Source organism: Calidris pugnax, unplaced genomic scaffold (genome assembly GCF_001431845.1).
Source record: "Calidris pugnax isolate Ruff unplaced genomic scaffold, ASM143184v1 scaffold113, whole genome shotgun sequence".
Classification (NCBI taxonomy): Eukaryota; Metazoa; Chordata; class Aves; order Charadriiformes; family Scolopacidae; genus Calidris; species Calidris pugnax.
Window position 1 is genome coordinate 434,349 of NW_015090879.1, and position 12,717 is coordinate 447,065.

Here is a 12,717-nt window from a genome sequence, read left to right on the forward strand (position 1 = left end):
GCGGGGCGGGCTGGGCCAGGCGAGACGGGCGGCCGGTTCCTCCGTTCCCTGCTCGGACCCCTCCGGCCGCGGGCTCTATTGTTTCCTGCCCCCGCCGCCTGCCGCTCCGGCGCCGCGCACCCCTTCGCGCGCCAACGCCGACCAATCGCCGCCCGCCGCCGGGCCCCGGTAGCCAATCGGCGAGAGGCAGGGGGCGGGGACAGGCGGCAGGCGAGCGCGCTCGGCGGTCACGTGGGAAGGAGGAGGGTGCTGCTGAAGCTCCCCTGGGAGCCGCCATTTTCCGGAGGGGAAGGGGAGGGCGGCCCGAGCCCCTCACTCGTTCTTAAAGCGGCAGCGCCCGGCGCTGAGGGGCGGCTCGGTGGCGGCGGCGGCTCCGGGGCGAGGCTCCGGTTTGGGAGCGGTGAAGGGCTGTGGCTGCGGCCGCGGCCGCAGTTTCCTCCGATCACCACAGCCGCGGGCAGGCTGGGCCGGGACCGGACCGGTGCGTGTGTGGGGCCGAGGCCCGGCCCTCACGGCCCTCCTTCCTCATAGGAGTATCCTCAGATTGCTTTTGGGTCATTAATTAATTTTTTATAATCACTGATAACTTCCCTTTTTCCCTAATTCAGTGCGGCGTGGTACGTAGGTGGTGCTGATGGGCCTGCTGTGGGTAACCTGGTGCGATCAGCCGTGGATCTGACCCTCCGCAGTCAAGGCTTAACAGGTTTAAAATCAAAACGTGCGTTCATGTGGGGTTATTCCCTCAGAGGAGCAGTGGCTTCTCAAATTTCAGGCTTCTCTTTGCAACATCCCTAGATGCTTCCCTGAAAATAGAAATTGGAAATCCCATGTTTGTTTCTAAGCCTTGGAGTAGGAACCACTCCTGTTTAAAACTTGCCTTGGTGATGTTACAAAGCTATCTATAGATTTAGCATTTGCATTATTTATGGAAGTCTTGGGCTCAGCTGTGGATAATTTTTTTTTCTGCACAATAATATTAAGCGAGAGTGAGAATAGTTTTTATGTCAGGAAATCTGGGGGGACTCTAGTCTGAGGAAAATTAGTTAGCCTGAAGTTAATCAAGTTCTCCAATTTGTGGCTGTTAGATTTAGAGATGAAAGCTTGTATGAAACTGAGCAACGACTTAAGATCTGGTCTGAGAATTAGACTTTTAAATGGGGATTTGTTACAGTTCTTGCTTAAAAAGAAATAATTAAAAAAAAAAACAAAAAAAGACATTCTGCAAGAAAATAAATGTAGGAAAACTCCTGCACTTGTGTGACAGGTCATACTCGCCCCACGTCGGTTTCTAGGGTTGAAGCCTCAAGCCCTGTCCTAAGAGAAAATTAGGGTTTCTTTCCTAAAGAAAAATTGCGTGTAAGGCTGCAGATCTTTGTGTCACGTCTCGGGGTTTGGAGGCAACACAAATTTCAGCTTGCTGTGTAGTGTACCAATGGGCTCACTATTTTTCTTTATTACATTATTTTATTATTTGAGGATGAATCCAATGCTTGGTTCTGTACACAGCAATGAGTAAAAGAAATGTGGTTCTTCCCGGAAAAGGCCAAAGTCCACACTTTCTGTAAGACCTGTAATCCCTTGGCTTCGCTGGCGGAACGTAACTCATGTCAATTAACAAGGCAAGCGGTATAGGATTAATTGTGACTTCCCCTGTCTCCCGGTGACAGTTTTGAGAGCAAATGACTTAAATGGTGTGCATTTAATGTTGTATTTTAAATACCTGAGCCTGTCTACAACTGTTACCAAGCTGTTGTCAAGTGAAAATCCGAGCAGAGAGGTAATTCTCCCTTTTTTCCCTGCAGCGTCCCCCGGCAGGTCGGGGCGCTGGCGGAGGTGGCCCCGTTTCGCGGCACCAGGAAGTGAGGGAAGGTTTCTCCAGCCCAGAGCCATGGCAGCCGACGAGAGGGACTACAACCTGACGGAGGAGCAGAAGGCCATCAAAGCCAAATATCCACCCCTCACCAAGAAATATGAATGTGAGTATTTTCTAACGTTATCCCGACTCACGGTGTGTGTGATGGTGCAACCATGAGGGGGAGGAAGGGGAAGGAAAGAAGCAGGATATGTTTTTTAAGCAGATGTGGGGTTTCTTAACGTGCCAGTGTGTCTAGACTGCAGGATGCATCTGTAGTTGAATTAATAGAGATGAGATATGTACAGTTTTCTTCACCACAAATAAATGCCTTTCTTGTTATGGGTGCTAAAGAAATAATAATGGAAATAGATTCATAAGTCTCACCTTGAAATCTTTCCCCTTTCAAGCTATTTCTTAGCAAAGGCAGTACATTTTTCTACTTCTCTTAGACAGCAATTGATATTCAGGAGTGTGCTGGTCTTCTATGTGGTTTTTTTTCTCCTACACAAACTACTTAAAGATCATTATCTCTCCCTTTCCCCACCCCTGGAATGCCTTCTAAGAACATGTCAAGCAAGTGGGTGGCAGCCCAAGGGTTTGCTTCAGGTGCTCACAGGAGACCATTCAGTGTCTGACTCTTTTCTGTTTCCTGTCTGGAAGGACAGTGTCTATGACTGTGTTAGAATCTGTATTTTTAGATGCATTCAGAGCTTTATTTGATAGCAGTGCAGAAATATGGTGACATATTACAATAGTCACGCTGTTGCCATAACTGGAAGAGGTTTCATTCTTCTTTTATATCCACTGGAATTTGTTTGCTTTAGAGACGGTTGTTGAGAATCCATTAATAGTGTGTGAATGATCTAAACAGCATCAGAACAGTCTTTCAGTTAGTGATCGTGATGTGGCTTTTATTTTACATCCCAAGTTAGCTCTGTTTCTCCCAACTTGTTAAAATTTTGCATTTCTTTCATTCTTGTAAATGAATATAAATGATGTTCATGTAAAACTTGATGCATACTTGGGGTGTTAATCCTACCTTATTAGTGAATATTGCTTTCTATTTTGTATTACGTACTTTTTTTAAAGTTCTCCTTTTTGCATAATGAGTGGTTTTGGGTGTGGACAGGTATATTTGTTCACTGAGGTGGAAATATTTCTAAATCTCATCCTCTGCATGAATAATTTTCAGTCCTGCAGACTTCAGCAAAACCCCTTTACTCCTGGTTAAAGTTTCTTTTTATTGCAGGGAACGTGTAGAAGCCTGTTGCGTTACAGCAGCCGTACCTTGCACCGGTGCTGTATGTGTAGGGTGCTGACATAATTATATTAAACACTGTTTTTCTGCTTGGCAGAATTAATCCAAGATTCCACCTGTGCTACCTTTTTCTAATATGCTGGAAAATAGATTATCACCGTCTCTCATCTGAAAATGAATGCAAAAAGTTATTGTTATAACAACAGTATCTGATTATTATTTTTTTTAATCCTCATTTTTAAAATACTTTTGGTGATGTCATGCCTTTTCTTTTTCCTTCCCCCTCAGATCTGGATCACACAGCGGATGTGCAGTAAGTACAGGCAGATGGGATTTCTTAATATGGCAAATTGATTATTTCTTACACTGCTATAAATCTGGAAAACCTGTCGAAGACTGGTTTGCAGGTGTATACCTTGTGGAACCATGATATGTCACTCACTGGGGTTTTTGATGGTCAGTTTTGTTTCTGCTCTCGGGGAGAGCACAGAATCACATTTTCTAATTTAATATGGGGCTTTGGATTAAGCCTCTGTTGTTTAGAAATGTCTTTTGAAGTGTCCTTTGAATCTCTTCCTTTTAAACCAAATTTCTTCCGAGTAATTCAATTCTATAGACATCAATTAGCCATGTTAGGAAAGAGCTTTCTTGCTGTCTGGTAAAACATCTATTTACCATATTTTCCCAGGAAGCTCTTCTGACAAGGAAAATCTCTTGTAAAATCTGTCCAAATGTGTAGGTAATAGGTATAGAATAAAGCAAGTAATTTTGTTCATTCACTTCCTCTGCGTTCTCACGTTCTGATTTTTCACCTGAATATTACTTTGGGATATTTTTATTTTATTTTTGTTACGGTCTGGTAGATGATCCCATGTCTTTTTAGGCTCCACGCCTGGGGAGACACCTTGGAGGAAGCGTTTGAGCAGTGCGTCATGGCCATGTTTGGGTACATGACTGACACAGAGACGGTGGAACCTGTGGATACTGTCGAGGTAGAGGCAGAAGGTAAAGCTGCGTCGACTTTTTATACTGGAACTGTATAAACCCTGAGGGTTTTAAATCTTTAGATGTAGTTTTGTTGCAGTTAATTAAAATCTAATTAAGCGTCACTAATCTGAATCTTCTAATAGCGCAGAAGCTGTACATCTGACATACTCTTAAAAACCTTTGAGTGTTCTTACTGAGACAATCAACTGATGATCTTCTCTGCTTCCACCACGCAGGACATGACATGTTGTCTCTCCTCTTCCACTTCTTGGATGAGTGGCTGTATAAATTCAGCGCTAATGAGTTCTTTATACCCAGGGTAAGTGTTCTGTTTTGATCTCTTTCCATTTGTAGGTCGAGGCTGTTCTCTGATAATACCAGCTCTGAATGCAATGGTACTTCAGGGGAAAAAAAAAAAGGGACACAACAGATCACTTAAGCACAACACATGGAGAATTGAAAATCCCAGGGTAGAAAGACTTGAGAAACAAATTATTAAGCTTTGTTAACACAAACACCAATTATTAGCTGCTATTACACTGTAGGGGCAGCTCTGCTGCCTTCCTGTGCTAAGTTGCAGTGTATCTCTTTGAGGCTGCTCCGGTTCTCTGGTTTTAGATTCCATTTAAACAGTGGGATATAACCCTTGTAAATGGGATTTACTGAGAATTTCTGCCTGAGGACAGAAGACGTTACTGACAGATTTCTCCTCTCGCTTTCTCTGCAGGAGGTGAAAGTGCTTTACATCGACCGAATGCAATTCAAAATAAGATCAATTGGGTGAGCATAAACAATTGGTTGAGTAATTAATATCTTTACTGAAAATGCACATACTGCCTTCACAGTCAGCGCTCAGAAATACCATTGATGTGCTGGAGTTCACTGATGCTTTCTAAAAAGCAGATTGTGGGGCTTCTTTTTTTGTCCTTTGATGCTTTAAATGAAAGTCTCGCTTTCTATGCTCATCATTGAAACAAGTTATAACATTTGGTAAATTCCAAAATTACAACCACCTCTCTTCTTTTTGCTTTTAAAGGTGGGGAGAAGAGTTCTCTTTACCCAAACACCCTCAGGTACGCTGTGGTTCACCTGTACATCTCTTACCTTTTGGGGGTAGGATGAGGAGGGATGGTGTCTTAAATCTTGTGAGATCCAAGTATAAACCCGTCTCAATGGTTTCACAGGCACTAAACTTAAAATCTGGCTTTCTGCCTGTTTTTTGTGAATTCATTCCTGAAATGAATTCGTGTTGGGCTGTGTCTGATTCTTCCTCAGTGCTAGCAAAACTCAACAGTTGGCTTCCTTTTTTGCAATGCTGATGACACAGTAAACCGATCTATATTCAGAATGTATATGTGGCTTTTTGCTAAGTCAGGTTTTGCTGCTTTTTTTTTTTTTTCTCTTTCCCCTAAAGAATTGCTAGAAGCAAATCCTTATCTCTTTGGCTGTGTCTGTATTAGCACAGCAAATGCTGAGGTTCTGTCAGAGGTAAAGGGAGGAATTCATAGTATTCAAGAGGTAGTAAAATCAGGGAAGAGTTACTTAGTATTTGCCTGGCCAAGTCCTTGCCATTAATATGTCAACTTTCTTATTCATTGGAACAAATGCAGTTACAGGTTTTTGGGGGGGAAAGAAGAAAAATTATTAAACTGGATAACATCTGTAGAAGGTGCTAAATACAGTGTATTTAGAAAATTCATGGTTTTATGTCTTTTCTCCCTAGGGTACAGAGGTCAAAGCCATAACTTACTCAGCAATGCAGATCTGTGAAGACGAAAAGCCCGAAGTCTTCGTCATCATTGATATTTAAAGCCAGAAGAGTGTGGTCAAGGGGATACTTGTCATCAGCCGGCAAAAGTCCCTTGAAAACTGTAAACCCCTGTGGAAGTAACTAAGGAATTGGCCGATTCAAGTCATAAATTGGGAAGGGAGCAATTGTGGGGAATGTCAGCCTGTGTTTTGACTTGAGGGTGGTGAGACAGACACCTACATGCCAGGAAAAAAGATCTAGTTGGGTTTGGGAGGGCGTTGAGAAGAGGAGAGACAGAGTTGCAGGGATTGAAAGTCTCTCAGGAATGTTAGTAGCCAGTTTTTAAGGCTGATAAATTTCTTAGGTGCTATCTGAACTAATTAGAGAAACTAGTGGAGCTGCTGGCTAAAATCTTTTTGCAGAGTGGCAGGAGATAATGTTCATCTACTTGGTATCATGTGCAGATTTAAGCATTCTAATTCTGAGGTGATATCCCTCCTCCATGTCATATAAAAGGGCCAAAATATCTGCAGTGGACTGGATTTAACATATAAAAAATTCTGGCTGTTCAAAGGACACCTAAGAAAGTATACCAATGAAAAAAAAAAAACAAACCACCACACCTTCTAGGCTACTTTAAAAAAAAAATAAATCATGCCAGCAGGTGGTGCTGAATTGCTGTAAATAGATTTCCACGTGCAATCTAAAGCATGTGATCATGTACAGGGAATCCTCATAGCACCGGTTATCACTAAAAAGCAGGTGGCTTTGTGAGGGAGAGGGGGATTCACTGGATTTTCTCCACCTATGTCTTGCAAAAGCCGATTCTCTTCTTTTAAACGAGGTGATATGAATCGGCTTCCATTTCTTCCTTTGGAAAGGACAAATGCAGACAGTCCTTTAACAGCAAAGGGTTGTGGACTTCAGTTCACTAAATCAAAAAAAAAATCAAAAGTGTCTTTTGTTTTAAATCTCAGGGCAGGAAATGCTTGTTACCCGCTGTTGGTATTTACCTGTGAGAGGGCATGGCGTGAGGGACAGTGGGTGCTGGCCTGCCCTGCGATTTTTTTTAATGTAAATCCTACAAGTGCCTCACCTCTGGAGGTGGCACCTCATCTTTGCTTTGTTGTAAAGTCATCTTAAATAAATCGGGGTTTTATTTCCATGGTGTGGGATAAAATCCCTTTTATTTTTTGAGAAAGTGTCAACACCGAAATAAAACTCAGACTGAAAGACTTCGTGGATTTGTGTGTGAATAATTTTGGCCAGTGGATTTTTAATTACATGTGTGCTTTGCTGTGTGCTAAGGTGAGTTGACTTTTTTCGTAAGAATGACAATACACCTACTTGATGGTACAAAAAAAAGTATGATTTTCACACACTGGGCTTTCTTCCCTCCTCAGGAGCAGCCCCAGGGCTCCAGCAATTGTCCACTGCAGTGACAGGCCGGACACAGCGGCGCTGTGGAGGAAGGGCGAGGCCTGGGCTTGCCTGCTTGAGCAGCTCGACGCGAACGGCTCCGGGCTTTCCCTCAGCACGGCAAACGGCCGGATCCCACCGGAGGTGAGGGCCGCACCGGGCCGGTGAGGGACATGGCGGGTGGAGACAGGCAGAGCGCGGCTCCCGCCCCTCAGCGCGGCTTTGACACCTCATTGGCTGGCTGTGTGAGGCGACTGGGATTAGCCAATCAGGCGTCGAGTTGAGGCGGCTTTGTTCTCCACAGAGCCTGAGGAGGCGGCTGCGGCCGTTGGGCGCCGGCGCTGAGGGACAGCGGGAGGGCGGTGGCCTATTACCCAGGCCTTTAGAATGGGAGAACAGAATTTTATCTCGTTAAAATTTAACTTTGTGGAAGGGCTGAGATGCCCTGTGTATACCATCAGTTACAGAACATAGTAACACATTAAAGTGCTCTGCTTTCAGAAATGGTGACAGGAACTTGCTAGGAAAGCACTTGGAATTAACTAAGTAAGTGTTAGTAATTTTTTTTCCCAATATTTATTAAGTATTTAGTATAAAACCAGGCCTTAAGTTCACCTTGTTCCATTTCCACAGCTGGGGGAGTGACAGGTTTCAGCCAGCAGTGTGTTTACTGGAAGTCCTGTTCTCCCAGTACGTTACAGAAGCCCCACAGCTGGCCATAGTCTCTCACTGAGCTGGGGCCCTCTGAGACAATTAACTACCTGAAGGTGGTTAATTCAAAAACATGCTTAAACTGCAAACCCTTCTTTTCTTGCTGTTAGCTGAGCAAGCTTAGTAGGCCTTGCCCTGTTCTTGCTTTTCCCTAGGTATCTGTTAAGGGCAGCTATTGGAGACAGGGAGAACCTTGATGTGAATCAATATGGCTGTTCTCAAGTTCTCTACAGGGAATTTTTGCTTGCTTGGCAGTAACCTCGAGCTACAGATTCAGCTAACAGGAAAGAAAACATAGCATAAAATGAGACATGAGACCAAACAGTGGCTCTTTTATCAAGAGTACCTACTGGGAATGTCATTCTCTGCTCTCACTCAGAATGTTTCTTCTAAATGTTCAGAGATGTATTTATTATTTCTTTTTATCACTTTAGTACTGAGCACCTTCAGTTTCTTTAGCAAGTGGAGGTCCTCTGACCCAAATGACTGGGGGAAAAAATTACTACTGAAAAAGTTGAAAAGACTCTAGAATTACAAGGGTGGCTTAAACTCTGAGGGAAATTGTCCTTATAAACAATGTTTTTATGCTGACTGTTAAGCAATTTTTAAGCATCCTAAACTTACACAAGCAGGGAAGCCTTCCTAAAGTAGCTCCATGATCTAAGTCCCAAATGTCCCACTGAAATTAAACAGACTTGTCCTCTTTATTATTTTAGCATAAGAGACAGGAACTTAAGCAAATCTTGCACCAGTCCTAAAAAAAAAAAATGGAAAAAACCTGACAACTGTACTTCCAGTGATTGCACTTTATTTCCTTGGAACCACGTTAGTGTATCTTTCTTTAAAATTCACAGTACAAACCCACTGCATATCTGAAAAGGCAAACTCGTACTATCCAAGTGCACTAGAGATACTCTGTTCATTATTCTACTTTGTATGGCTGTGTGTATTATTTAAAACTAATCATGCTTTTCTCAAATATAAGAAGCAGGTAAGCTCACTCAGAAAACAAAGCTCTTCTAAATAGGTTCTTCACCAGAAAGAATTCCACTTGTTTTCTCCTTTCTTAGGAAGTTTCTGAAGTGTATATACATGTAAATTACAGTGTCAACAAAAATGGGGTTTACATTTCTTAGCTGCTTGCTTTAGGAAGACTTTTTCAAAGCAAATTATCAATATTTGTTTTTTAAAAATTTATGTTGTATAGAATCTTTGTAGGACTGTAAATTGGATCACAGTTGCTTTATGAACAGGAACTCTGAGCAAATCCGATGAAATAGAAACCAATCTTTCTAAGTACTTTCTAGATGATACTTAGAAGCTGTTACACTGTTGCTTGTCTCTAAAACAACTTGTAGTCCTTATTTTGCTTCTCATAATAGAATCTTAGCATTATTTCATTTTAATGAAAGTAATAAACCAGCAATAGTTGGTAGGAGACAAGTAATTTAATCTTGAATACAACAGTAACAAGTATACACAAATATATCTACCTAAGATTTGGTTTCACCTTTTCCTCTGCCTCATCTGGAATATCATCCTTAACGTGTCGGACAACCAAGTTATAGGGTTCCTCCTCCATTGTCTCTTCCTCTGATTTCTGTTCCTCCTCCAAAGCCCATTTGGAACATTTGTTTCCCGTGGAGGAGACAGGAGAATGTTCTGCATCTAAATCATCAGGGATGCTGTCAAAATTAGCTTCTGCTAGACATTTATGGCACAGTCTGTAGCGTCTTGTTCCCTGCTGAACAACACATCCTGTGAGGTCGGTTACGTGGCGCTTGCATTTTCTGCAGATCAGTTTGCCAGCCTGATGTATCTAAAGAGATTTCAAATTTGAAAATGTCAGTGTTCATCCAAAAGCAGATTTAATTTTATAATATTTTTATTTTTTTAGAAGATGATAATTCACTCAATCATTCTAAAAAAAAAAACAAAATTAAAAATATAATTTGCCAATTTAAATAATTAATAATTGGTGTGCAGCTAGGAAGCTTTTTTGGGATTAGGACTGGAAACGAGCACCCAGCTGGTGCCAGTGACATCTCCTGGTGTTTTTGCCCAGGCTGAACCCTGCCGGAAATGCCGTACCGTTTGGAAGTGGTTCCGTAGATGCTCCAGCCGGGTGAACCTCTTCCCACACGCCTCGCAGGGGTACGGTCGCTCCCCCGTGTGACACCGAAGATGCCGCTTCAGGTCTGCGCGTCGCTTCACTGTGTGCGTGCAGAAGGGGCATTTGAATCGCATCCGAGGGAGGTCATCTGTCAGAGAGAAATACAGGTACAACGTCAAGTAGAGCAGCCTTTCTTTATGTAGTAATTTCATTATTTTTCAGCTTAAATAAGCAGCAGTTCATTTTTCTTCATTTTCATTCATTCCCAAAACACAGTATTTCTTATTGTGTGTGTTAAATGGCATTTCATAGTGGATTCTCTCTCACTCGGGGTATTTTTTTAGACATAAAGATGATCATAAACACATAGCTATAATATACAGTCATCACATCTGCCTATTCCGTCAGCTAACAGCTCATAGCTTTGAGGTTTATAATCTCTCTGTAATATACTAGGATGCCCAATGTCTTGAAATTATGCAATTATAGTAAAATATAGATCCTCTAGTTTCCAAAGTAATGCAGGCAAGAATACACCTGTCAGCTTTACTCCACCGAGGGCTGTGCTCTCAGGCCATGGAGACCTGAGATGCTCTATGAAGTGTGGCCAAACAATCCTGACATTTGGGCTAGTTTTGACCTCAAGGGAAATGCAGCATCCTGCCAGTGACAGGACCTTCTCTTGTGAAGGACTTGCGTTGGATTTAGGTTGAAAGCCTCAATTTTTTGCCAGGTATTGGGGATATTACAAGAGAAATTCAGCCTTTCAGGTCCCCAAGTCCATTACAGCTCTTTAGGCTTCATGAAACTCTGCTTGGGTCCAAATGATCTGGTGTGTGTTATTTTAACTTTACACAATGCCTGGGTCAAGCTCTGCAGTTCCAGTTCTCACACTCTGTTCTGGCTGCAAAGTCTCTCTCATCCTGTTGGGCACTACCCTCTAATAGATCAAAGAAATAACCTGCAACTCTCTTCATCGTTTGGATTTTAATGCAGCTACACAGATTCTCTCCAAAAGATCATCTTGATTCTTCCAAATAAAGATAAACTTTTTACCTTCATTCCAACTACTCATGACACCTAAAATTGTGGGCATGGAGGTGTACAGTTCCTCTGCTTTTAACTCCATGAACTCGGGAGTTCTTGAAAGCTCTTGTTCGAGCTGAGCGACGGACCATCTCTTGGGTATCACTTCTGCTTCGTGATTATATCCGTAACCATCCTGACCAGCGTCGTTCTCGGCGTCGAATCCAGCCTCCTCTCCAGCCCGAGGGATGTGCCCGGATTCGGACACGCTGCCGCCTCCGCCCGCCCGCTCAGCTTTGTTCGCTTTACTCTGCACGAAATCCCGGCTCTGCGACAACCCCAGGTGCTTTCGGCGCTTTCTGGTCGAGCCCTGTTTTCTGCCTCTTTTGGAGAGCTGTGTCTCTGCCCGCTGAAGAATGACTTGCGAGGACAGGTAACTGCTGTAACTGCTCCAGGAATTTTCATTCACCGTGTTAGTCTTTTCTTCCGGGACTGAATAGGAACGCCGCGGGTTGCTCTTTGCTTTCCTTCTTGACCGATAAAGAGATGGATTGGCAGGTTCACTGTTTGTACTCTTGGCGGAGAGGCTGAGGTAATGATCCTTTTCCTTCTCATTAATATCCAGTGAGGACTTAATGAATGTCTTACAGACATTAAGGATATCTGTCATCTGCAGATAGCTCGCAGCTGACATGACTTCGATCACATTTTGTCCGGTTAAAGACAATATGCCTGAATATACAAAGTCCAGGATAACCATGAATGTCTCTGGAGAGAAGACCTCAAAAGTGGCGATCGTCGGCTGGCTCGTCTCCTTCGCGCTCTGCGAGAGGAGCATTTTGAAGTAGCCGCTGCTGGCAAACAGCACATTGCGGTGGGCTTTAAAGACCTTTCCCTCCACCAGGATGTTGCAGTCGCAGAACAAATCCTGCTTCCGTTGTTCGTTGAGCTGCTCCAGGAGGTGAAACTGGTGGGAAGAAATCTCCATTCCAGTCAGGGAGAGTGGCAAGGCTTGCTCTAAAGTTAAAAAAAAAACAAAACAAAACAAAACCAAGTACAGTCATGACAATCTAAACCAATGCTGTGGAATCCTATTTTAAAGAGAAGAGGTTTATTTTTAAAAGCATGGACAGCCTGCATGTTATCACATTCCCAATATATCTCCAAGCTCCTACGCCCCTAATAACAAAAGAAACTTAACAGCTCTAAAAGAGGTGAAAAGATGCCTCAGTGGAATTACTGTATATCCTAAAAGAGTTGAGCTGACATCGGCCAGGACGCAAGCGGCCGGCAGACTGAGAAAAGGGACTCGGTACTTCTGCCGTGGGGAGACCCGGGGCTACCGGAGGGTCCTCGCCTTAAACCCGCTCCCCGCGGGCACAGCCCCGGCCCGGGCGCCCCAGGGCCGCAGACGAAGGCGGCGGCAGAGCCCCGGCGGCCGCAGCCCGCCCGGCCCGGGCTCCCCCGGCATTGGCGGAGGCCGCCGTCACTCACCCGTACGCCCGGCCGAATTGGTCGCTCGGTCACCGGGAGCCCGGGACGCCCGACGGCGCCGGACCCGCCCGCCAAACCGCGGAGGCGCCTCCCGGCTCCGCGGG

The 12,717-nt window shown here is 43.9% G+C and overlaps 2 protein-coding genes across 7 annotated transcripts in view; one reads left to right on the plus strand and one right to left on the minus strand.

Annotated features, from left to right (window-relative positions):
- The first annotated feature begins 250 nt into the window (after positions 1 to 250).
- ZBTB8OS (zinc finger and BTB domain containing 8 opposite strand) lies at positions 251 to 7,085 on the plus strand. 3 transcript variants are annotated; one of them, XM_014946568.1, is made up of 9 exons: positions 251 to 481; positions 609 to 718; positions 1,803 to 1,976; positions 3,402 to 3,426; positions 3,997 to 4,118; positions 4,337 to 4,419; positions 4,828 to 4,880; positions 5,137 to 5,173; positions 5,824 to 7,085. In XM_014946568.1, the coding sequence occupies exons 3-9, from the start codon at positions 1,889 to 1,891 to the stop codon at positions 5,908 to 5,910; spliced, it is 495 nt and encodes a 164-aa protein (XP_014802054.1). In that variant the 5' UTR covers positions 251 to 481; positions 609 to 718; positions 1,803 to 1,888; the 3' UTR covers positions 5,911 to 7,085. The 3 variants fall into 3 exon arrangements, with proteins under 3 accessions (XP_014802054.1, XP_014802055.1, XP_014802056.1); XM_014946569.1 differs by having other exon boundaries at positions 609 to 703; XM_014946570.1 differs by lacking the exons at positions 251 to 481; positions 609 to 718 and adding an exon at positions 799 to 1,691.
- A 1,715-nt stretch (positions 7,086 to 8,800) lies between these two features.
- Positions 8,801 to 12,717, minus strand: part of LOC106890529 (zinc finger and BTB domain-containing protein 8A-like) — a 5,324-nt gene continuing 1,407 nt past the window's right edge. For 2 of the 4 annotated variants that reach the window (XM_014946422.1, XM_014946425.1), the window contains 3 exons: positions 11,150 to 12,136; positions 10,072 to 10,241; positions 8,801 to 9,799 (listed from right to left, as the gene is read on the minus strand). In XM_014946422.1, the coding sequence (XP_014801908.1) occupies positions 9,470 to 9,799; positions 10,072 to 10,241; positions 11,150 to 12,136 (1,487 nt within the window). In that variant the 3' untranslated portion in view covers positions 8,801 to 9,469. Of the gene's footprint in view, positions 9,800 to 10,071; positions 10,242 to 11,149; positions 12,137 to 12,320; positions 12,547 to 12,613; positions 12,712 to 12,717 lie in introns of those variants that run through there. The other 2 variants (XM_014946423.1, XM_014946424.1) reach the window with 2 other exon arrangements.

Coding starts and splice junctions, on each gene's coding strand:
- ZBTB8OS (XM_014946568.1), top strand. CDS start 1,889: ATGGCAGCCGACGAGAGGGACTACAACCTGACGGAGGAGCAGAAGGCC. Junction 3,427..3,996: donor GATCACACAGCGGATGTGCA/GTAAGTACAGGC, acceptor ATGTCTTTTTAG/GCTCCACGCCTGGGGAGACA. Junction 4,119..4,336: donor TGTCGAGGTAGAGGCAGAAG/GTAAAGCTGCGT, acceptor TCCACCACGCAG/GACATGACATGTTGTCTCTC.